Source organism: Danio rerio, chromosome 2, assembly GCF_052040795.2.
Source record: "Danio rerio strain M-AB ecotype USA chromosome 2, GRCz13ab, whole genome shotgun sequence".
NCBI classification, from domain to species: Eukaryota; Metazoa; Chordata; class Actinopteri; order Cypriniformes; family Danionidae; genus Danio; species Danio rerio.
This window is the reverse complement of record NC_141022.1, coordinates 41718652-41743606: the sequence shown is the minus strand read 5'-3', so window position 1 is coordinate 41743606 and position 24955 is coordinate 41718652. Positions and strand designations below refer to the sequence as shown.

Sequence of the window (24955 nt, the reverse complement as noted above, 5' to 3'; positions counted from 1 at the left end):
GTGTGGAGTTTGCATGTTCTCCCTGCATTTGCGTCAGTTTCCTCCAGGTGCTCCGATTTTCCCCACAGTCCAAAGACATGCGGTACAGGTGAATTGGGTAGGCTAAATTGTTCTAAGTAAATGAGTGTGTATGGATGTTTCCCGGGGATTGGTTATAGCTGGAAGGGCATCCGCTGCGTGAAGACATACACTGGATAAGTTGGTGGTTCATTCCACTGTGGTAACCTCAGATTAATCAAGGGACTAAGCTGAAAAGAAAATGAATGAATGATTCATCAGTTCACACTTAATGTGGCAAATAAGCCTTCAAACAATCATTTCCCAAATGATTTAGAATTACAATGTATCAAAATCGTTTAAATCGAATGTAATCTGTATTTGGAAGGTAAAAAACACTTTGTTATTTGATAATTATATATATTTCAATTTAATTCACCTTTATTTGTATAGCGCTTTTACAATGTAGATTGTGTCAAAGCAGCTTCACATAAAAGATCATAGTAAATTGAAACAGTGTAGTTTAGTATTTAGTGTTTAAGTTCAGTTTAGCTCAGTACAGTGTGGTTTAATCATCACTACTGAGGGCCTAAACACTAAAGAGCAAATCCATCGATGCATAGGAAAAAAAATCAAAAGTAGGGTGGAAATCATTAATAAACAACAAAATTATATAACAAGTCAAAATTAAGTTACCAAAATTCATAATTATAACACAAGTTAAAAAAGTCATGATAATACAGTTTAACACTATGAATTATTGGTTCAAACATTCATATGTGATTTTTAAAAATCCAGCCTTGTATAAAAATATAACATATTAACATTTATTTGTGTTTTATTTGTATTTTTTACTTAAAATGTAACACTAAGACAGATTATTATAGTTTAATACTTACACTATGATTTTATATTCAGTCGATTCGAATATTAAAACTTAATTGAATGGGCATTATAAGTGGTTATCAGCTGATAGATATGGGTCAGTTGGGGCCTTCTGCGCCTACTGGTAGGTTTAGAAGACTGTTATCGCCCATACACATGGTTAATCAGCTATAGATCACATGGTTGCGACTTGAAGTTAACAAGAATTATTTATATTTATAAAGTTTCCCATTAATTGCATTGTTTTAACGTCTACCCTAAACCCAACTGTCACAGTAATGTCAAAACAGATCTGGATCTGTAGTCTTCTCTATCAGTATAGCTGATTAACCATGTGGATGGATGATAACATCCTTTTGAGCCTACTAGTAGGTGCAGAAGGCCTCTACTGTCTCATATCTATTAGCTGATAACCACTGATTGCCTATTATACTGAATGCCTATTATATCTACTGATAACATTCAAAGCTGGTGCAATATTCATGACCACACAACCAGATGTAATTTTTAAAAATCCATTTTTTTGTATAATTATTTACCATTGTAAATAATTCAGTCAACATTATGACAAAAATTCAAAACAAGGGGGAAAAATTTTAATAAAAAGTCACAGTATAGTTAATATAGTTACAAGTATGATCATTTTTTAATGACATTGACGTTTTTTAATCACCAATATGTGAATGGCAATACTGATGAGTTAAGAGAAAATCATTTCTTTGCCTGATTTATCATTTAAGATTATTAATTCATTTGGTCCAAAAATTGCTATTTTACATTGCAAAGACTGTTGTGATTCCAACAGGCTGCCGAATAACAGAATAAAAAATAAAAAAATCTCTTAGTAGTTGCATAATATTCCTTTGTTATTCTCATCTACTAAACTAGACCAAACCAGCACAGTGTAGGCGGGTTGATCAGATTAGCACAATAAGTTTGAGGCAGGAGGATAAAGTTACAGCGACTCTAAACATCAACACTTAACACAGAGTCGCTGCTGTCTGTGAGAAAATGAGCAGCGGTGGCACCCGACGCAGGACTGCATCAGTGCCGGACTCGGATCCCGACGGAGAACCAGCGGTTACCCTAAAGAAAGAGATCGGACTTCTCAGTGCATGTGGGATTGTCGTGGGTAAGTGTGCTTTATGCTTTACCTTTCATTCTCCTTGCACTTTAAGAGTGAACGTATACAATAAACAAAAAAAGTAGGCCTCAAATTTTGTGAAATTTAAAATAAGATAAAAAAAAACGAATTATATAATTTATTTTGATGTTTTTAATATTAGATTTATTCATGATATTATATGTGGTATTTGTAAACTCCTAAAGTGAATTCAAAAGGGATTTCAAAGCACAGTCCAATAAGGATTATGAAATAGTAAAGAGATTTATCAGTAGGAGCCCAGTGTTAAGTAGTGAGTTAAACCTAAACTAGGTCACAACACGGCGTGTAATTTAGACTTGAATAAAAGAAGCTTGCTGACATGTCTGTGCCAGTTACCGCTCTGCTGGGTCGATGTTTGTTACCTGAGATTTAAGCTGCGAGGCGGTGTTTGGGTTACTGAAGGTCAGGTCACTTTCTACCTGTGCTGCTGCCCATTAACAGCTGCTGTATGTGGCACGGGCAATGGCGTGTGTGTGTGTGATCATTTGAACGCTTTAGGTCCTTAGGTTTTTCAGCAGGATCCTTATTGGCAACAGAACCTAAAATTCAGCTTTTGGATAAGCCATAAATTGGATAAATGTTAATATCAACCTTAAAGGACACCTATTTTAACCCCTTTTTTAAGATTTAAGAGAAGTCCTTTGTGTCTCCAGAATGTGTAGTTTCAGCTCAAAACACTGTTCAGATTATTTATTATACCTTTCAGAATATTAGAATTTTCAGATCTGAGCACATTGTCGTTTTTCTTGCCTGCGCCTACTTTCTTGTACTGCGTAGTACTCCCCGCCCACCATTCCTACGTGCCCATCAGAGGCACAGTGATCTCTTTCTATGGCTCTGATGTGTGTCTCCATCTCCTGCTGCATCAGATAAACAGCACAGTGACAGATATGAAGGAAGCAGATTACACTTGTTTTTGAGAAATACTACAGTACTAAGAACTTTCCAATGATTATTTAATGTATTTGTTTTGGAGGTAATTCAAGCCTTTCTGCAATGATGAGCCACACACAATGTCATTAACAATGTTCATGCACACACACAGCGTGCTCGTTTAACTTTACAGATTTTTCACAGCAAATGTGACAGGATACACTTTAATATACACTGCTGTATGAATATCCGTTATGTTAATGTACAAAATAAACCAGATTTAATGTCCACAAACTGGGATTGGAGTGTCGTCTTTCATAATTGTACTGAAATGCGACTGTGGTGATGAATTACAGCGATTTTACCGTCTTTATTACAAACATGCACTGTTTTAAAAACGTTATGAACATGTAAAACTCATTTTTGAGGTGTGGATGATCACAGAGTTTAACAGATATTTTAATTCCAGTTGCTTTGTGCTGGTCCTGTCTTGCTGATATGATTTTACACGTTACTACAGAGACATGTTAATACGTGGCTGTCAACCAATTTGGTGGATGGAGAAAATCCTACGTCACGTTGCTACGGACCTCAATTTTAACGTCAGGAAATAAAATAAAAAAAGAGAACTATTGTGTTTCTAACACTCCCAAATGACTGTGAAAACCTGATACCTGCACACAGTTCTGTCCAAACAGCTTACAAAAGATGATTTTTATCATAGGTGCCCTTTAAAGAGTCCTGGAAAAAGACAACTCCAAAATACTTGTTTGTTTACTGACATTTACAACAGATAATCTAGATCAGTGGTTCCCAAAGTGGGGGTTGGGACCCCCCAGAGGATTGCAGGACAAGTAAGGGGGGTGGCTTGGTGATTTCCAAAAATCTAATTGTCTTAAACCATTAGAATTACCATATTGTATCCATAACCTACTGAAAATAAAAAGAGTATTTCATAGCTAAAGTCTTTTGATTTTTTGGATTTTTTTGATTTTTAATTTTTAATTTATTTATTTATTTTTTTTTAGCCATTGGATTGTGACTCTTGGGGTGATTACATTATATTAAAGACACAGCCACAGTGTCGGATGCTGGAGATTGATTTTATGGCACCAGGTTAAACTTTCTGACACCTTTCCAGCACCAGCATACATTTTTTTAAAAGATAATATGAAGAATAGACCTATTGGTGTTTGTGCACAGTTGCATGCAAGGTTTCTGTATTTATGACCCACAGAAGATATCAGGGGTCATGAGTCACTGTTATTTTGGGGATTGCAGTCTGAAAAGTTTGGGAACCCCTGATCTAGATGGCCTGGGTTTTACAATTACAAATTAATTTTAATAGCAGTTTTTAGTTTTATTATGATCATAAATTTCACATTTTTTAAAGTTTCTTTTTTATGCCTGTGTGGTTTGTTTGTCAGTTGTGAGGCAAAAAGTTTTGTAAAACATTGTGATCATTATAATGGACAATTTTTTTGTAGCCTTTTTCCTCATTTCCACTTATCTCACAACTAAAGTTTATTATTTCATAATTCTGACATGTTTTTGTTATATTTGTGACTTGTCCATTTTTGCATTATAAATTGTGATTATTTTCAGTGATCATAAAATGTTGACTCTTTATTAGATCATTTCGACTTTTCAGATCAGGTCTAAAAAATGACTTCAATTTTCAAAACAAAATATTTAGCTTTAAAAAGCATTACATTCACTCAAATGTTGTCTTATAGGTGTTAAATAATTTTAAACAGGTCTTATTTTCCTATGCCTATGTGAAGCTACCCAGCCAGGCCAATCATCAACAGTACATCTCAATATTATTTACCAATAAAGTTTTAATTATCTTTCTTGCAGTAACATTCGTTAAATGTTCCATATATTTAAAGACCATATGCGGTAGGACACTGACCTGGGCAGACTGTTGTTCATACATTTAGTTCATTGCGGTTTTTAAAGCTTGTCAATTTTTATTTTTAACTAATGTTACGATGAAAAGAATGTGTGTGTATGCAGCTAGGGTTTGCTTGTTTTGACACATTATTTAAAATATGTGGCTAAGAAATAACTCATTTGATTTGATTTTTTTGGATGGGGCAAGTAAAATATGTTTCTGTTAGCCCATTAGAAAAAAAACAAACATATTGTTTAGCCCTGAATAAGTCTGAATTTTTATTCATAATTGTCTATGAAATGTTTAAAAAAAGAAAGTCTCAAATTTGACTTTGTGGAACTAGCAGAAATTGTAGCAAAACAATTATCCAGAAATCTTTAGCTTTTTTGGAGAAAATAATTCAGTATGTTATTAAAAGTAAACAAAAAGAAACGAAGTAAAGGGACTCAGGAAGGCACTTCAGTGAAACAGAAACAGTCTGCCTTTGAGAGCTTCTGTTTTTCAAGTGGCAAAACAGCTTAATTCATTCTTCCCTCATCTTTTTATTCCAAATCTCCAGAGATTTCAATCTCTTTTTTTGTTTCCAAACAAAGAAACTTTTCAAGGCTCAACAGGTGCTAACAATGAGCATTCTTAATATTTTACCAGACTGGTTGAAACCAGCCCTCAAGGCCACAAAGCACTGAAGAAAACCTTATACAAGAGAAGTACACTGACTCTGAGGCATGAGCAAAGTTTGTTCAAACGTTTGGGTTTGGTAAGAATTTTTTTTTTTTTTTGCGGTTCAAATAAATTTCTTATGATATTTTCGAAAACTTACTGACCCTGAAATTTTGAATGGTGGTGTTACTAGTATGCCACAGTACAGGATAAAAAGGTATGGGAACATCTAAAAATCCAGATGCTTGTTCAATATTTATAAACAATTTTATTAATAGCATTAAGGGGTCATGAACTGGTTGTTTTGTTTTATTCTATTGTCTGAGGTCCACTTGGGATTTTTTTTACTTTCAAAAACATCCAAATCAATCAGTAATAACCTTTTTTCAACCCGGCACTTTAAATATCAAATATCTATCAATTATTTTGTGATTCATGTTTTAATTTTTATTATTTCATTTATGCTTTTGAATTGCATTACATGACTTATTACTCAGTAGGTACTAAATTTGAATTTATAATGACTTGGCCATCAGAAAAGTACGATCTATTCAGTATGAATGTGAGTAGTGTGAATGGAACTCGGAAGTTTTACATCCACAATTTCGTTATCATCACGTAACCTACCCTCATCAGTTGTGTCGCTTTACTCTATCCATGAATTCTCTCGTGGTGCATCATGGGATAGCATAGCATCCATCAAATGCGCATTTCAGAATCACGCCGAAAGTAGTAGGTCATCCGAGTACTTCTCATAGCTGTTTTTTCAATTCCAAGAATTCAGACAAAATGGGTGTTTGCCAGTGATGGGTTGCAGCTGGAAGGACATCCGCTGCATAAAACATATGCTGGATAAGTTGGCGGTTCATTCCACTGTGGCGACCCCAGATTAATAAAGGGACTAAACCGAAAAGAAAATGAGTGAATAAATTCGGACATACTACTCTGTTCGCATACTATTTTAGCGTACTATATAGTATGGAAGTATGCAATTCCGGACGCAGCCAGAGTATTTCATTCATTCAGTCAGGAAGGCTCTTAAAGTGTGTGTCCATGAATAAAATGCAACTTCTAATGAATAGTAGACTCCAAAATGAGACGCAGATTCTGAGTTCTACATGTTGTGTTTATTAATTAGCAAATAATATAAATATTACACACGTAAACATTAGGTGAGCAGGATACATTGTAATCTCGTGTCCTAACAACAGGCTATGGGACAAGATTTTCAGTGATAAGCAATTTGGCTGTTTGCACCAGACAAAACACGACAGAAATTTAAATACAGCCATTCAATGCACAGAATATGCACTCACTGCACTCCAACACAATGGTAAGGTTTGTAATTTAATTTTGTTGTATATTCTCAGGTAACATCATTGGGTCTGGGATTTTTGTCAGTCCGAAGGGTGTTTTGGAAAACTCTGGTTCAGTAGGTCTGGCTCTCATAGTGTGGATCCTCACAGGCATCATCACTGCCATCGGTGCTCTGTGCTATGCTGAACTAGGAGTCACAATCCCAAAGTCAGGTGGAGATTATTCCTACGTTAATGACATCTTTGGAGGGCTTGCTGGGTAAGACTGACTCGTTACCTTAGGTGTAATGTGATGTAAGGTTTTACAGAATTTGTCTTCTGAACAGGTTTCTGAGACTGTGGATTGCAGTGTTGGTCATCTATCCAACTAACCAGGCTGTGATTGCCCTCACATTTGCCAATTACGCATTGCAGCCCCTCTTCCCGTCCTGCTTTCCTCCGGAGAGAGCTCTGGGTTTACTGGCCGCTGTCTGTCTGTGTGAGTACAAGCCAACAGACAGTTTTGTTGCTCAATTATGCACTCCGTTCTTCTTTTCCCTCATTTGCAACACCCCTGATGGTACATAAAACAACTTTTATTTGAGAGCATATGTACATATATATCTTTCAATCGTCTATCTATATAAAAAAAAGTTTATTCAAGCATAAACAAAAATAAGAAAATACTTAAACATTAAATTACATATAAGTATAGTTGGCTTGTAGTTGATTGTACTCTTAATTGAGTGGCAGAAATATTTTTCTTTCACATAATATTATATACCACCCCATTTTCAGAGATGAGGTTTAGGAGTGGTCTTACAGTGCATGTTTGAGTGGTCCTAACTGAAAAAACTTTCAGTGACATAACTAAAAATACATCAGTGTTATTGTTATGTCTCAAGATGTACATCAGTATTTCTTCTATTATGTGTTTCTCAAATTTTTATAAAAACTGCTTAGCCTATATTCACTTAGAAAAATCACATATGCTAAATATTTTTGCAGACACATTAATTGTCAATGTTTTCTTTTGCAAATTTGCTAACTAATCCTAACACTTTGTAAACTAATCTAGCATATATATCATATCATATCATATATATATATATCATATCATATTCATATCAATGCATTTGGCATGTAGACATGGTTAAGATGACCTGCTGCAGTTCAAATCGAGCATAAGAATGGTGAATTTGAATGTGGCATGGTAGTTGGTGCCAGACGTACTGGTCTGAGTATGTCATAAACTGCTGATCTACTGGGATTTTCAAGCACAACCATCTTTAGGGTTTACAGAGAATGGTCTGAAAAAGAGAAAATATACAGTGACTGGCAGTTCTGTGGGAACAAATGCCTTGTTGATGCCAGAGGTCAGAGGGGAAAGGCCAGACAGTAACTCAAATAACCACTCGTCACAACCGAAGTATGCAGAAAACATCTCTGAATGCACAACACGTCGAATTTGAGGTGAATGGGCTACAGCAGCAGAAGACCACACTGGGTGCCACTACTGTCAACTAAGAACAGAAAACTGAGGCTACAATTGGCAAAAGCACAGCGAAATTGGACAATAGAAGATTGAAGAAATCATTGCCTGGTCTGATGAGTCTCTATTTCTGCTGTGACATTCGGATGGTAGGGTCAGAATTTGGCATCAACAACATGAAAACATGGATCCATCCTGCCTTGTGTCATTGATTCAGTCTGGTGGTGGCGTAATGGTGTGGGGGATATTTTCTTGGCACCCTTTGGACCCATTAGTACCAATTGAGCATCATTTCAATGCCACAGCTTACCTGAGTTTTGTTGCTGACCATGTCCATCTCTTAATGACCACAGTGTACCCATCTTCTCAACTATTTCCAGGAGGGTAACTTGCCATTTCAAGCGTGAATCATCTCAGACTGGTTTCTTGAACATGACAATGGGCTCACTGTACTCAAATGGCCTCCACAGTTTCTAGACCTCAATCCAATAAAGCAACTTTAGGATGTGGTGGAACAGGAGATTTGCATCATGCATGTGCAGCCGACAAATCTGAAGCAACTGCTTAATGCTGTCAAGGCAATATGGACCACAATTTCTGAGGAAAATTTCCACTACCTTGTTGAATCTATGCCACAAAAGATTAAGGCAGTTTTGAAGGCAAAAGAGGGTCCAACCCAGTACTGGGAATGTGTACCTAATAATATATATATATATATATATATATATATATATATATATATATATATATATATATATATATAGGACAGTATATGTATATAGGACAGTATATATATATATATATATATATATATATACTGATATTTGTTGGTTACAAGTACATTACAGAAATCATCAGTGATTGTAAATATACCATAACACACAATTGAAAAGAAAAAATAGAAAAATATACACAATAATGACTTTTCTAAATTGCTGCAACAAATTGTACATTTGGTATTTAATAACTAGCTATGCCTAGTGATTTTTTGTTTTTTACTGAATCAATGTTACTTTTTTTTTTGCAAAAGTTGCAGGTTTGAGTCCAAATACTGCCAGGAATTTTTGGTTGTGCACGTGTGTGTGTGTGTGTGTGTGTGTGTGTGTGTGTGTGTGTGTGTGTGTGTGTGTGTGTGTGTGTGTGTGTGTGTGTGTGTGTGTGTGTGTGTGTGTGTGTGTGTGTGTGTGTGTGTGTGTGTGTGTGTGTGTGTGTGTGTGTGTGTGTGTGTGTGTGTGTGTGTGTGTGTGTGTGTGTGTGTGTGTGTGTGTGTGTGTGTGTGTGTGTGTGTGTGTGTGTGTGTGTGTGTGTGTGTGTGTGTGTGTGTGTGTGTGTGTGTGTGTGTGTGTGTGTGTGTGTGTGTGTGTGTGTTTTGTGTGTGTGTGTTTTTGTGTGTGTGTGTTTTTGTGTGTGTGTGTGTGTTTTTGTTTGGTTAAATGCAAAGCCCAAATCCTAAACAACTCATAAGTTTACTTACAGTACAAATGAAAAATCTAACTGTGGACCACTTGAGCAATCAAGGTTTACTACTGTTACACTTATAGAACATTTTTATATACTTAGATGTTAGCCAATTTAGTCCCAAGCAGTATTCAAGTAGTGCACTTACACTTACACTTAGAAGTGCACTACTATTACACGGAATACTTGTTACATGAAGTATACATTATATACACTTCAACATTACTTAAGCATACTTCTTAAAATGAACATCTTTTTCAGGAGGTAAATTTAATCTACATTGAATTAGAGACAGTATGACACAGATTAACATCTTTTTAAATAGACTTTATAATTCTATTTTTTACTCAGTGTTTCAGAGAATTATGTCAAGCTATATTTATAGTTACATTAATTACAAAAATGTTGACAGTTATATCACAAATCTTCGCTTGCCCAAAAGTAACACTTTAAAACACAAAAGTGGCTTTTTATAACCTGCTCTTATGCAGGAACTGCTTACCTCTGGATACATCAATACATAATTGCATTCAATGAGCTGAAGCATGTCAGCTTTGTGACTCATGATGGGAGGGTTTTCAAAGAGCTTGTTCACACCAGTCTAAAACACTCAGGGTTTTATTTCTGCAAGAGGTCAAGCTGCATATTGTGCCGACTGAAAGAGCTCTTAGACTGTTTTCAAAGCCATGGAGTAATGTTGTCTGGCCATTTTAATCATTGCCAAGGCTTAAACCGGTTGCCTGTTGTTGCTTTGCTTGGATCTTTAATCTGTTGTTTTCATGTTTGGGAAAGTTGCAACAACATATTAGTAGCTTTTTGTGTGTGCTATCTGAATTTATTGTTGCTCAGTGTAAAATATTTGACTGAATTCATCTTTCCACACAACGTTTGATTAATGTTATAAATATGAGATGGTATGTTTATACCTGGTTGTTTTTTTTTTGTAGTGCTGTTAACTTGGATTAACTGCTCCAGTGTCCGCTGGGCGACGCGTGTTCAGGATGTTTTCACCACAGGCAAGCTCCTCGCCCTCGGTCTCATCATCATTATGGGCATCGTGCAAATCTGCAAAGGTAAATTATAACAGTTCATGTCATAATGCATCCAAACATTTATTAACATAAACATATTTAGCTCATATTTTACTAATATAATTATATATATAAACAAGTTTGTGTTTTTGCCTCTTTACATTTTACATGTTTTATTCTGGTTGCATATAGTGTAATATCTCATTTCTGCATAGGGTTTTTTCAGTTGTTGTTTTCCAGTTTTTATTTTATATATCTTAGAAGCTGCTATAAATAAAAAAGCAGTTTTCTTTTTATTTCAGATCAGCCTCACGATAATCAGCAAACAGTCTAGTGAAGTTTTTCTTTAAAACTGATGATTATAAAACATTTATTTTTCCAATGGTTTCGGTTTTGACATTTCCAGAATATGTACCTCAATTATTTCTGTGTTATCAGCAACCATACTGCAGGAATTTTAATATGTTTGTGTCCTGTATACTGACATTTTATAGAGTGAGAAATGTGCAATTTTTAAATTGTAATTTATTAAAAAAAGACACTTTTGAGAAGCTATTAATATTCCCCCAGTGTGTGTGTGTGTGTGCGTGTGTGCGTTGACAGCAAGAATTTGTCCAAAAAATCAGTACAAACAATCATTGTGAAATATTACTTCACACGTTGTTTTTCTGTTGTAAGTATACAGTAAATAATGTTATAGATTTCTGTCATTGCAAAGCTCCCACAAACTATTGAGTGTCACATGATCTTTCAGAAATTCTAAATACTAGATCAGGGATGGGCAAACTCGGTCCTGGAGGGCCGGTGTCCTGCACAGTTTAGATCCAACAATAATCAAACACACCTGAACAAGCTGATCAGTGTCTTCAAGATCTGCAAGCAGGTGTGTTTCATTAGAGTTGGAACAAAACTCTGCAGGGACACCGACCATCGAGGATCAAGTTTGCCCATCCCTGTACTAGATGGATTAAAGACGTCATGTATTTTATTCAGCTTAAAAAAATCTAATTGAATCTCAAAGGTTCAAAAAGTACATTTTTTGAAACATGGTTTACCTTTCTTAGATAATGTATGTTGATAATTTACTATTCTTAGACCAGAGGGATCTTTAATCACATAGAGAGAATCTCAAAGGTTCCCTTTTTTTCTTTCCTCCAACTGTAACCTTGTAATGGCTTTCACATTAACCACAATTGGCTTGCTTGTAATAAAATTATACAGAACCTTCCTGCTATTAAACATTAAATGGTTCACTTTTCATGTAAACTCACTGGCCACTTTATTAGGTACACCTTACTATTACTGGGTTTGCCTTCAGAACTGCCTTAATCATTTGTGGCATGGATTCAACAAGGTACTGGAAATTTTGGAGATTTTGATCCATATTGACATGATAGCATCACGCAGTTACTGCTGCACAGCTTGTTGGCTGCACATTCATGATGCAAATCTCCCATTTCACCACATCCCTAGGGTGCTCAATTGGATTGAGTTCTGGTATCTGTGGAGGCCATTTGAGCACAGTGAACTCATTGTCATGTTAAAGAAACCAGTATGAGTTGATTCGCACTTTATGATATAGCATGTTATCCTGCTGGAAGTGTGTACATTGAAGTCAAAAAGGGATGGAAAGGGTCAGCAACAATACTCGGGTAGGATGTGGAGTCATTAACACTGTGCTCAATTGGTTCTAACGTACCCAAAGTGTGCCAAAATATAAAAATATCCCCCACACCATTACACCACCACCACCCGCCTGAATTGTTGGTAGGGATGGATTTATGCTTTCATGTTGTTGACAACAAATTCTGACCATACTGTCCGGATGTCACAGTACAAATCGAGACTCATCAGACCAGGCAAAATTTTTCCAATCTTCTATTGTCCAATTTTGGTGAGCCTGTGTGAATTGTAGCCTCAGTTTTCTGTTATTTGCTGACAGTAGTGGCACCCGGTGTGGTCTTCATCTGCTGTAGCCCATCCACCTTAAATTCGACATGTTGTGCATTCAGAGATGTTTTTTTGCCTACTTCGGTTGTAAGGAGTTGTTATTTGAGTTACTGTTGCCTTTCTATCAGCTTGAACCAGTCTGGCTATTCTCCTCTGACCTCTGGCATCAACAAGGCATTTGCACCCAAAGAACTGCCACTCACTGGATATTTTCTCTTGTTCGGACCATTCTCTGTAAACGCTAGATATGGTTGTGAGTAAAAATCCCAGTAGATCAGCAGTTTCTGAAATACTCAGACCAGTCTGTCTGGCAACAACAGCCATGCCACATTCAGAGTCACGTAAATCACCCTGTTCCTCCATTCTGATACTCGGTTTGAACTGCAGCAGATTATCTTGACCATGTCTACCAAGCACTGAGTTGCTGCCATATGATTGGCTGATTCAAAATTTGCGTTAACGAGCAGTTGGACAGGTGTACCTATTAAAGTGGCCGGTGAGTGTGTATGTATGTATGTGTGTATATCTTTTGTAATTTTCCTTTTTACATTTTTTTTTTATTTATTTATTCATTGATTTAAATGATTTATTTTTTACTTTTATAATAATGTTGTGTATGCACCTTATACTGTACAGAAATTTGCTGTGCATTTGTATGATGCTCGAAGACTTGAACCCTGAAATGTGTGCAGACTGTTAGCTATGTGCCTTATCTGTTAAAGCCACAAATGAGGAAATAAGTGTTGGGGATGTTTGTTTTTTCTGTTGTTGTTAACTGTTAGTTTTTCTGTTTTGTGCAAATTTCTAAAAATATCCTATGAATAAAGTATTAAAAACTGTATATGTATCCAAAAAATATGTATCAATTTCACTTTAACTTTCAGTGCCCCAAAAAACACTTTAAAGTTCCCACTGCCATACACATAGTATCCGAATTACAAAATTATTTTTAAATTCTGATTTAAAACAAGAAAACAATGAAATAAGTGCGTAGCTTGTTTAACCCGCTCATGTTAAGTATTCAATGTGAACATAAAGGGCTTGTATATAAATCAGCAGACACTAAGCTAAGAGTATTACATAGGCATACTTTTCATATTTGACCTATTTTAGCACTATAAACAAAAGAGCACAAATCCATTAAGCACAGACAAGTCGACTGTCAAGCTGGGCTGTTTGTAATCAGTTCTTTCTTTCTTCAAGCGTTTCATATCCAAAGAACAAAAAGTAACACCGAATATCTACTCAACTAAAAGCCTCAAAGAAAGAACTATTGATTTTGATCATGGAAACTGTACTTTGTTTAAATAAGCATGCTGTATGCACACATAACGTGCTTTGCTGCCGAAACTGTAAAACACACACAAAGAAAAAGATTGGGCTGTAGTTGATATGGCTTTATTCTCTACCTATTAATTCAGGCATAGTACATAAAATGCATCTCCTTTCTGTGTCTTCAGGTCATTTTTATTGGTTGGAGCCGGAGCATGCATTTCACCCTCTCCAGCCATATGACATGGGCCGCATTGCACTCGCTGTTCTGCAGGGATCCTTTGCTTATGCAGGCTGGAACTTCCTTAATTATGTAACAGAGGAGCTGATCGACCCCTACAGGTACACTGTCATTTGTCAGGGTTAATGTGCAGTCATCTGGTCTCTATTACTGCCAAATAATAAATCCTAACAGCGAGAGAGGGCTTTGTCTTAATTAATATAGAAACTTCAGATTTTTTTTTCTGAGAGAAGTTATCTTATGGAATAAGTAATAAAAATGTATTTAGTTTTTTAGTAGCTGTTTTTTTGTGAGGTGAACCTGTTTGTTTTAACATATTAAACAATATTTCATTCATTCATTCATTTTCCTTCGGTTTAGTCCGCTTTTTATCAGGGGTCGCCACAGTGGAATAAACCACCAACTATTCCAGCATATATTTTATGCAGCGGATGCCCTTCCAGCCACAACTCAGTATTTGGAAACACGCATACACATTCACATTTACACATACACTCATACACTACGGGCAATTTAGTTTATTCAATTCACCTATAGAGCATGTCTTTGGACTGTGGGGTAAACCGAACCTGAAGGAAACCCACATGAACATGGGGAGAACATGCAAACTCCACACAGAATTTTTGGGACTCAAACCAGCGACCCTCTTGCTGTGAGGTGATAGTGCTAACCACTGAGCCACAGTGCCACCCAGACAATTTTTATAGAAAATAATTCATTATTTTTTATAACCATAAGATGTATGTAAATGTAACATTCACATTAACTATAAACACACACATTTATCTGGCTGCTTGTTTCTTTTGACTAAAGTAAGTAAATTTAATTCCAGTTTAAGAACAGAAGTTACTTTATATTTCAGCAAAGCTTTCCACTGCTCAAATAAAGTAAACTAATGTCCGTCTAGAGAATTTTTTTTTTTTTTAAACAAAAGATTTAAACAATATTTCAAACAGTTTAGGTTCATTCTAAGTTATTTAGTTTATCATTTCAACCTAAATAAATCTCATCAAATTATTCTATAATTAAGGTTTCGTGGCTATGCTCTATTAGTATATCAGTCATTTTTATCAGGTGTCATTTCCTTTGGGGCATTTTATGAGAAACATCTGAAATAAAGTGAAATATTCAAAATTTCCAGTTAGTAGAGCTAAAAAAATCAACTGTTGTTATCCGGGAATAACATACCTTAGAATGTCAAGTATGTTGACCAATCAGAATAAAGTATTCCAGATAGCCATTTAATAACATTAAAGACAAAATGTGGCAGCGTGGTGGCACAGTGGGTAGCGCTGTCACCTCACAGCAAGAAGGTTGCTAATTCGAGCCTTGGCTTGGTCAGTTGGCATTTCTGTGTGGAGTTTGCATGTTCTTTTTGTGTTTGCGTTGGTTTCCTCCGGGAAGAAAGTTTCCTCCTTTGGAGATAGGAAGGAAGGTCTTCCTTCCTTTCTCCAAAGACATGCGGTTTAGTTGAAATAAACTAAATTAAACTAAACTAGCTATATGTGTGTTTATGAGTGTGTATGGATGTTTCTTAGTGATGGGTTGCACCTGGAAGGGCATCCACTGTGTAAAGTATATGCTGGATGAGTTGGCGGTTCATTCTGCTGTGGCGACCCCTGATTAATAAAGGAAATAAGCTGAGAAGAAAATAAAGGAATGAGTTAATTAATTAATAAAGACAAAATGTGTACCAGGTGAGCTAACAAGCAAGTTTACTATACCTGAAAATCCATAGACTATGAGATGGAAACATTAGCTTGTTTTAGTCTGATGTGATAACACCGTGTTGATTATGTCTTAATCTGCCCTGTTATCAAAAATTGTGCTCTACCATGCACTTAAGATGAAAACAGAAGCAAATTGTATGTAAAAGAAAGTTAGTAGAACCTGTTAGTAGAACCTGTTATATATATATATTTATTTATTTATTTAGAACGTGTAGAATTTAGTGAGATCATTTATGCATTATGATTAGTGATCAATTGATTAATTAAGATTTATCCAAAATAAAAGTTTGCTTTAACATAACGTGTGTGTGTGTGTGTGTGTGTGTGTGTGTGTGTGTGTGTGTGTGTGTGTGTGTGTGTGTGTGTGTGTGTGTGTGTGTGTGTGTGTGTGTGTGTGTGTGTGTGTGTGTGTGTGTGTGTGTGTGTATTATACATATTTATTATGTATATGTGATACACACACATACATAAAAACAATGCAAAACAATTTTATTACATAGATATTTAATCTTATATATAATTTGTATCATATGCATATATATATATATTATATCTTAATATTATTAAACATTTTCTCAATTATATGCAGGCATGTGTGTATTATATATACATAATAAATATGATAAATGATAAATAATATTGCTTTGTATGATATTTTGTATGGTAAGGTTCTAAAATTTTTAATTGAATATAATTATTACATCTGCGCAAATGTGTCCCCCATCCTTAATCATGGACCGGTCCAGCAGTCAAATTCATTTTAAGAAACAAATCATTTTAAAAGTTTTACAAGATGTCACAAGATGCTTTACATGTTACATTATTTTGCATTAGAATTAAATGTAGAAAAGGAGTAGGAGGTGTATGAAAAAACAGCAAAATAAACAAAAATAAATAAGTACAAAAGGTGCATTTTAGAATTTTGAGCCCCTTGTTTGGAATTGCTTAGGGCCCCCAAATCACTGAATATGGCGCTGTTAATCATTATCGAACTCATGTTTTAATTCTCTTTATAGGAACCTTCCTCGTGCGATCTTCATCTCAATCCCTCTGGTCACGTTCGTCTATGTATCAGCAAATATTGCATACGTTACAGCAATGAGCCCCCAGGAGTTACTGGCCTCCAATGCTGTAGCTGTGGTGAGTTTCTCTGCTCACATTAAGAAACCTAATGAGTTCTTCCTTCAGGAAATTAAACAGACAGGTCATCGGTAGATCTGACATTCTCCCTTAACGTCTGCTCAGCACGTACCCGGCTTTCACCCTTCCCTTTGACCCCAGTCATTTCTTTATTCTCTTTTCATCTCCATCAGACATTTGGTGAAAAGCTGCTAGGCGTGATGTCATGGCTCATGCCCATCTCTGTTGCTCTGTCCACCTTCGGAGGGGTGAATGGATCCCTTTTCACATCATCTAGGTCAGTCTTAATGATGGCGTGTTAGTTGCTCTTCCAGTTTAGCATTTTCAGCATCATTATCAGGTTGATTAACGGTCTGTTTCTCAGGTTATTCTTTGCAGGTGCGAGGGAGGGTCATCTTCCCCGTCTGCTGGCAATGATTCATGTGAACCGCTGTACACCCATCCCAGCTTTGCTCATCACCGTGAGCTCTTTGGTTCTTAAAGGTTTTATGAAGCAGAAGTTAAAATAGTCTTGTTTTCCCTATTGTAACATATAGGCCTGTGGGTATAGTTAATTTTTCACTTTCCGTTCCATCTCATGCGCAGTCGTGTCCTCACAGATTTTACGACATACTCTACCACGGATGGATGAGTTAACACATGTGCTCTTCTGTATAAACATTCATCTTCTACATTCGCTGTTCTACGCAAGCCATCTGTGTAGACTCAAAAAATGTTGTGTTTTTTGGTTCCCAGAGCTTCCTGATGCTGATACTTATGTAGAGCTTGCCATGTGTGAAAAATGTTGTGATACATGTAGGATGTATACTTTTATGGAAGGCAACTGGGGCCAAAATAAAAAAAAATGCATCAAATTTGATTGTTATACACCAGGGGTGGCCAAACTCGGTCCTGGAGGGCCTGTGTCCTGCCTGGAAGTTTCTAGTTTTCCTACAAAGAGCTTGATTAGCTGGTTTAGGTGTGTTTAATTGGGGTTGGAACAAAAATATGCAGGACACCGGCCCTCCAGGACCAAGTTTGGATACCCCTGTTATACATATTTTGACCAGCCTGATCTCACGAGGCAACGTAAGTACGTTTTGTCAGTTTAGTGGGTAATTCGTACAAGTGCAGTATGGTTTTAAAAAAAGAGGCGAGCCACCAAACCCCACCACTAAATCCAGCAGTCATTGGGGGATGAGCAATTCGTACTAAATTGTATGAGATTGTACGAATTCATATGAATTAGCCACTAAATCAAAAATATATGAATTGTCGTGAAATTGTGTTGGTTTTGACCACATTAATGCATCCACAAATACAACAGCCAGTAAAAATGCTGTCTAAAATAGGGCTGGGCGATTAGTCAAAGTAGATTTTTCTTTTTCTTTTCTTTTTTTTTCTACTTTTTTCAGTAAAGCTGATGCTAGTAAACCTCGTGCAATCAGATGGTGCACACAGAGGCGTAGTGATACTGATAAGCTACACAAAATTGGTTCTAAAATTTAATTGGTTTTAAAGAGTAAATAGTCGGCCTAGTTGTCCTTTCTGACTTGAAACGCCACTGATACCATGTTTAGATAACTTTAAATACGATTAAGCAGTGATCTCAAAATTTTGGAAATTGTGTATTTCTCTATTTGTATCAAATATACAAATACAGGCGTTTCATTGGCTGCTGTGCTTGTTTACGTATTGACACAGCCAAATGTTTGTACTGACACAATCGAATTGAGGTTCAAGCCTCGACTTGGCCAGTCGGCATTTCTGTGTGGAGTTTGCATATTCTCCCCGAGTTTGCGTGGGTTTCCTCTGGGTGCTCCGGTTTTCCCCACAGTCCAAAGACATGTGCTATAGGTAAATTGGGTTAGCTTTGTCCATAGTGTTTGAGTGTGTATGGATGTTTCCAAGTGATTGGTTACAGCTGGAAGGGCATGCGCTGCGCAAAACATATGTTGGATAAGTTGGCGGTTCATTCTGCTGTGGCGACCCCAGATTAATAAAGGGACTAAGCCGAAAAGAAAATGAATGAAACGAATTCACACATTTCATTTAAAGACTTTTGGCCTCAATGACCTTCCATACTTACAAGAACTTCTGTGAAGCTTCTTTGACACAATCTACATTGTAAAAGTCCTATAGAAATAAAGATTAATTGAGTTGAATAAATATGAAAAATGTCATATAAAAAACAACAGACAGCATATTTCTTTGTATATTTGCATCTACATATGAAAAGATATCAATTAGCAAAAATTACTGCCCTAGCGTAGACAAACTACTAGTCTATTAGAGTATTTTTACTAAATCAACACATTAAAAATGGCCATCTTTTATGGTTTAAGCCATAATATGAACTTAAAATGACTCCTTCAACTAGAAAAAAAGTAGGTTACTGTTGTCTCATGTGAGTGACATGTTGTCCCGCTTTTATGCCAGTAAACACGATCACTAAACTCACAGTATGAGAAAAGTAGTTGTTCCGATTAAAAGCTACAAAGGCGCATAAATAATAAGAATATCAATAATGTCCATGAATAAATAGTGTTAATAAACCCTGCAGTATGAAATGCCAAATGCTTTGTTTTTAAATGAACTGAACTGTGCATGTATTCTAATCAGATACTTATTTTGTAGTGTATATCTACTCTGCTGATGCTGTGTGTCAGTGACATATACACCCTCATCAACTACGTTGGCTTCATCAACTACCTGTTTTATGGGGTCACTGTTGCCGGGCAGATTGTGCTTCGCATCAGAGAGCCAGACATATATCGGCCAATCAAAGTAAGACTCAATCCTATTGACTATTTGTTAGTTATGACTTGGCAGCAAACCCTGAGAACTGTCAGATCCCAGCAGTTGCTATGAACAGCAATTATGCATAATTATAGATTTCTGTGTTTGGTGTTGCGCATTTTGTAGTTCTCCACAGAAAAAATCAACAAGTTTCACTCCACAGGTGAGCTTGGCATGGCCGGCAGTTTTCCTGATTTTCTGGGCTTTCCTGCTGATCTTCTCTCTGTACTCGGAGCCTGTGGTGTGCTGTATTGGTCTGGCCATCATGCTATCTGGGGTTCCTGTGTATCTGTTTGGCATCTATTGGGAAAATAAGCCCAAGAGCTTCAGTTCTTTTGTTGGTATGAAGAAATCTTAAATCTTATGTGATAATGTTAAAAATGATTTACAAATGTCAGTCACATTCGCTTAAGACTCAACAGACTGTAAATGAGGGCCACTAAAAACACTCCATCTGCCATTGTATGTACACACAGCCAGACTGACACACTTGGGGCAGAAGTTGTGCCTGGTGGTTTACCCTGGCGAGGACAGAGAAGATGGAAATGAAGACAGAGAGGAAGATGGATAGGATTACAGCAAGAAGTAAATTTTATGGTTATATTGATGGGTATTCATGCGTCAACTTTCAGTAATATAATTCTTGATAGATTTTGAAAATGCAAATATGCACACAGTTAAGAGACTAATTTAATAAAGGGTGTCCTACAAAGTCTTAAAATGTCATAAATTTCAAAACAAATTAAATAATTATATATATATATATATATATATATATATATATATATATATATATATATATATATATATATATATATATATATATATATATATATACACACACACACACACACACACACACACACATACATACATACATACATACATACATATATTGTATATATTCTTATGTATGTATATACACACACACACACACACACACACACACACACACACATTTTTATTGCAAAGAGAAGCAATTCACAACAGTTGTTAGACATTTTTAAGTTTTTTTCAAATTAAATTCCTTAATAAGGGAAAGAAAATGAAAGTTACACATCCCTTTACATGATCTTTCATTAATACAAAAACTATTTATAGCAGTAACCTGGCCATTTTAGAAAAATCCTTAGCGTTTAGCTAAGTTTAGCTATAACTTAGGGTTAGTATAAGTCTGAAATCTTGTCCATAATGGTCTTAAAAAGTCTTAAAATTTTATATATATATATATATATATATATATATATATATATATATATATATATATATATATATATATAAACAAACAAAAACAAAAGTTTCTTTCATTTGTATGACTGGCCTTAATAAATAAATATCTTTAGTGCAATACTGCCACCCATTGGCAAGATTGTTCAATGCTTGATAACTATTGTTACTGTCTGTTAAAGAGAACTTTGTATTTTTATACTGAGCATGTATTCTTGATCAGTGTCTGATGTTTTTATTTCTTAAAACTGATTCTCCAATTTAAACTGGATGAATAATTGTTAATATAAACCTTTTTTTGCATTGTTAGTTTGTAAATGTTGTTTATTAACAAATAAATAGTAATGTTCACTAATGTTCTCCCTTTCTCCCGTTGAGCACGAAATAAGATATTTAGAAGAATGGTGGTAGCCAATCGAACATAAGTACTGAATTTTTTTTTTCTGTAATGTACTAGGCATGGACCGGTATAAGTTTCTAATGATATGATAACCTTGGATGCAAATATCACGGTTTCATGGCATTGTGATTACTACTCTACTGTATATGTTCTTTTTGTTAGGGTTTCTGCAGGGTCTTAAAAAGTCTTAAAATGTCTTAAATCCCAAAATCCAAATTTAAGGTCTTAAAAGGTTACATTTACTGAAATGCTGTGTTGTTGGTCTTAAATCTTTTTTTAAACAGGTTTTAATTTTCCTTTGTTCATGTATTGCTACCAAGTCTGGCCAAAACTCATAAATTCACCAACAATCATCTCAATAAAACTTTTTTAAAAAATAATAATAATAGAACTTTTTATTAAACTTTAAGGTAATTTTTTAATCTGTTTATCATAATGGTTTAATTATTTTACTTACAGAATCAGTTTTTTTAGAAGTTCTCCATGTATTTACAGCGAGGACACTAACCTGGACAGATTGTTGTGTATACATATAGTTTATTATAGTTTTTAAAACCTTTAAAACAATTGTTCATTTTTTTATTTTTTTTTATTTAAAAGAAAGTTTTAGTTGGAAAAAGTGTATACAAGTAGAGCTTGCTTGTTTTTACACAATATTTAAAATATTTAGCTAATAAATAAAATCTAAAATTTATATATTTTTTTCTTATTAATGTATTATTGTATTATTAAATGCATTAAATTATAATATATATTTTTATAGGGCAAATAAAAATATTTTCTATCTGGGCCATTTGAAAAAAAATCCTTAGCCTTTAGTTCTTTATGGGTATAAAATTTCATTCATAATGGTGTTAAAAATGTCTCAAAGTCTTAAATTTAACCATGTGAAACCAGCAGAAGCCCTGTTTTTAAATGTCTGGCAAACTTTTTTCCTTAATTGAACAGAATATAATTTATTTTAAGAAACATTTATAATATTTTGGAACAGTAAACATGTCAGGCTAAATAATTAGAATAAGTCATTGACCTCTGCTATCTTCATTAGTTTCAAAAACACAAACCATCCATATACCTAAGGAATAGTATAACAGAAAATGTTTGCGGTTTTAAAACCTTGACTTTTCCAAATTACGGTAAACCTTGAAACCAATTATTGTCCTTTCCCTGCTATATACATGTACACCAATGGTAACATCAGCTCTCTGCTTACCCAGCATTCTTCAGAATATCTTCTTTTGTGCTACACAGAAAAAAAGTAACTATTACAGAGCAGGTGCATCGTGAATACATTTCTGTGTGTGAACCATTCCCTGAAGACTTTCTGAAAACATTAACAGCAAAGAAAAGAAAAAAAGAAGTCTCAAGTGCATGCTATTTACCAGCATGGAATCGATCCAGCATGGAAAATGTTGGTAATTTAGAAGTAAATGGGAAGAATAGCCTGCTGTGTTATATAACCCACATCCTACACCCCGCTTTCATCTTGGACAAGAACAACAAAACGCATCAAGCTTTCTGGCCTTGACAGAATAGTGAAGGAAAGGTAAACCAGGGCCGTTTGTTGTTGTTTGAAGAACTTTGACTGACACATTTCAGCTCATAAGCTTCTATCAAGGTTAAAATATAAGAGAAGAACACTTAACATCAAATGAATCAAAGTTAAACATTAAAAATGAATTTGGGAGTTAGAATGTGTGACATCTAGATATGTTACATAACACATTATACGCTGTGCTGCTATTATACAGACCCCTCAGTGTTTAAAATGACTTTATACGGTCATGTCCGTTCTTAGGAAAACAAATGAGTTTTATCTTCCAATCTCCTAGTGCTGATGTTAACACAATGCTGTCTAAGAACTCAGTAGGCAAAGTTCAGCTTCTGAACAAATATAAATGTCAGCTCTGTCCCTGTAGGAGCAGGAATGGATTACTGACCAGGCCAATGGGGCTAGTGACTGTCAGGAGCCAGAGGGGCCCCTGGGCTTCAAGGTTGCACCATCCAGTTTTTGCAAAACCCAACAATGGAAACAAATGCTTAAATGTATGCTAAATAAAGAGAAAGAAAGGATAACAATGGCACAGAGACACTTCTAAACTCTCTTTTGGCATGATTAAGATTAAACTGATTTAATTTCGAAATGTATAAAGTTTAATTTGGTTGGTCAATTGTCTTTAACATATCCTCCATCAAATATTAAACTGTTTAAATAGTTGCTAAAAGGTACTTGAACTTGCTAGTCAAATGAGACTTTTTTTTTTTAATTAAATGTAATTATTTGTATTATTTATATAGATTTTTGAGCATTGTAAAGAATAGTAATAGTGCAATAGCCCTTATAGAGTGATTCTACGGTGACATCTTTTATTTATGTGATGTAATAAATGTGTATATTTGTTGATGCATTAAATACAGTATGTGTATATGCCTCATTGTTGATTTTTTTGTAGTGTTTTTAATATTAGACTTGCAGAGAGACATAATAATTCATCAAAAAATGCTAGTCTTATACCTTGTTTATGTTTAAGCCTATTATTATTTCTTTTTGAGGGGTGAAGTGCAGACATTATATTTCAGCATATACATTAGATTAGTCAGTACTGAAGCCAAATGGAGCATATCTAACAAAATAACTTACGATAACTGTCCAAAAACTAGTACACCAAAATTGATCTCATAGAAAAGTATTGCATACAAATTTTAAAAAGAGGAAAAATCAAGAAAAGCAAAAAGTAAAAAAAACGTTAGTTAAAATTTTGTAGTTTTTTTTTTTTTTTTTTTTGCAATATTTTGCTTGAATTTAATTGTTTTATCTTTCCATTTCTAATTATGTTTGGTGATTAAAATATTATTTTAATAAATATATCTGTTTAATAAATCTGTTTAGTTTAAATTTACCAAAATACACTCTATATTCACTGAGAAATGCATAGAAATATTCATTTTCAAAATGGAGTGTTCTCAATTATGCTGGGCACTGGATGTTTTTATTTATATTTGTAATTTTAATGATCTAATGGATATTTTTGCAATATTTTGAAATATATGTTGCAAATATGTACATGTAAGACATTTTTATATGCAAAACATGAACATTTGCATACAGTTAAAGTCAGAATGATTAGCCCCCCTTTGATTTATTTTTTTTCTTCCTGTTTTTAAATATTTCCCAAATGGTGATTTATATTGTTTGAAAGATATCATTCTAATAATGAATCACACTACACAGCATTGCTGGTTTACAAAAAAAAATCAAACAAACAAAATCCTGTTGCATTAATTCCCTTGATTTTGATTTTATTGTAAAAAAGAAAAAAAAAACAGACAAGTCTGAAATATTTTATGGCTTATGGCTATGATTTAGTATTCAAGAAAGTTTTATTTTGGTTATGTTTTTTAATTAAATTGGTCTTACACTACATATTTTCTTATTTTATTGTATATTTATTAATTCTGGTACT

At 34.8% G+C, this 24955-nt stretch overlaps 1 protein-coding gene across 2 annotated transcripts; it reads left to right on the top strand.

Moving 5' to 3' along the window:
• Positions 1–131: 131 nt before the first annotated feature.
• slc7a8b (solute carrier family 7 member 8b) lies at positions 132–23915 on the top strand. Of its 2 annotated transcripts, XM_087241176.1 has the most exons (12): positions 132–2014; positions 6848–7052; positions 7120–7271; positions 10670–10795; positions 14164–14317; positions 16963–17086; positions 17260–17363; positions 17451–17547; positions 19703–19852; positions 20028–20205; positions 20341–20449; positions 23411–23915. In XM_087241176.1, the coding sequence occupies exons 1-11, from the start codon at positions 1894–1896 to the stop codon at positions 20433–20435; spliced, it is 1506 nt and encodes a 501-aa protein (XP_087097302.1). In that variant the 5' UTR covers positions 132–1893; the 3' UTR covers positions 20436–20449; positions 23411–23915. The 2 variants fall into 2 exon arrangements, 1 of the variants encoding a protein (XP_087097302.1); XR_015478755.1 differs by lacking the exons at positions 19703–19852; positions 20028–20205; positions 20341–20449; positions 23411–23915 and adding an exon at positions 18103–19445 and having other exon boundaries at positions 17451–17961.
• Positions 23916–24955: the final 1040 nt, after the last annotated feature.

What these genes read in the sequence shown, in the direction of transcription:
- slc7a8b (XM_087241176.1), top strand. Translation starts at nt 1,894, where the DNA reads ATGAGCAGCGGTGGCACCCGACGCAGGACTGCATCAGTGCCGGACTCG. An exon ending in ACTGGCCGCTGTCTGTCTGT is followed by an intron (nt 7,272 to 10,669) that starts GTGAGTACAAGC and finishes TTTTTTTTGTAG; the next exon opens with TGCTGTTAACTTGGATTAAC. An exon ending in ACATATATCGGCCAATCAAA is followed by an intron (nt 19,853 to 20,027) that starts GTAAGACTCAAT and finishes TTCACTCCACAG; the next exon opens with GTGAGCTTGGCATGGCCGGC.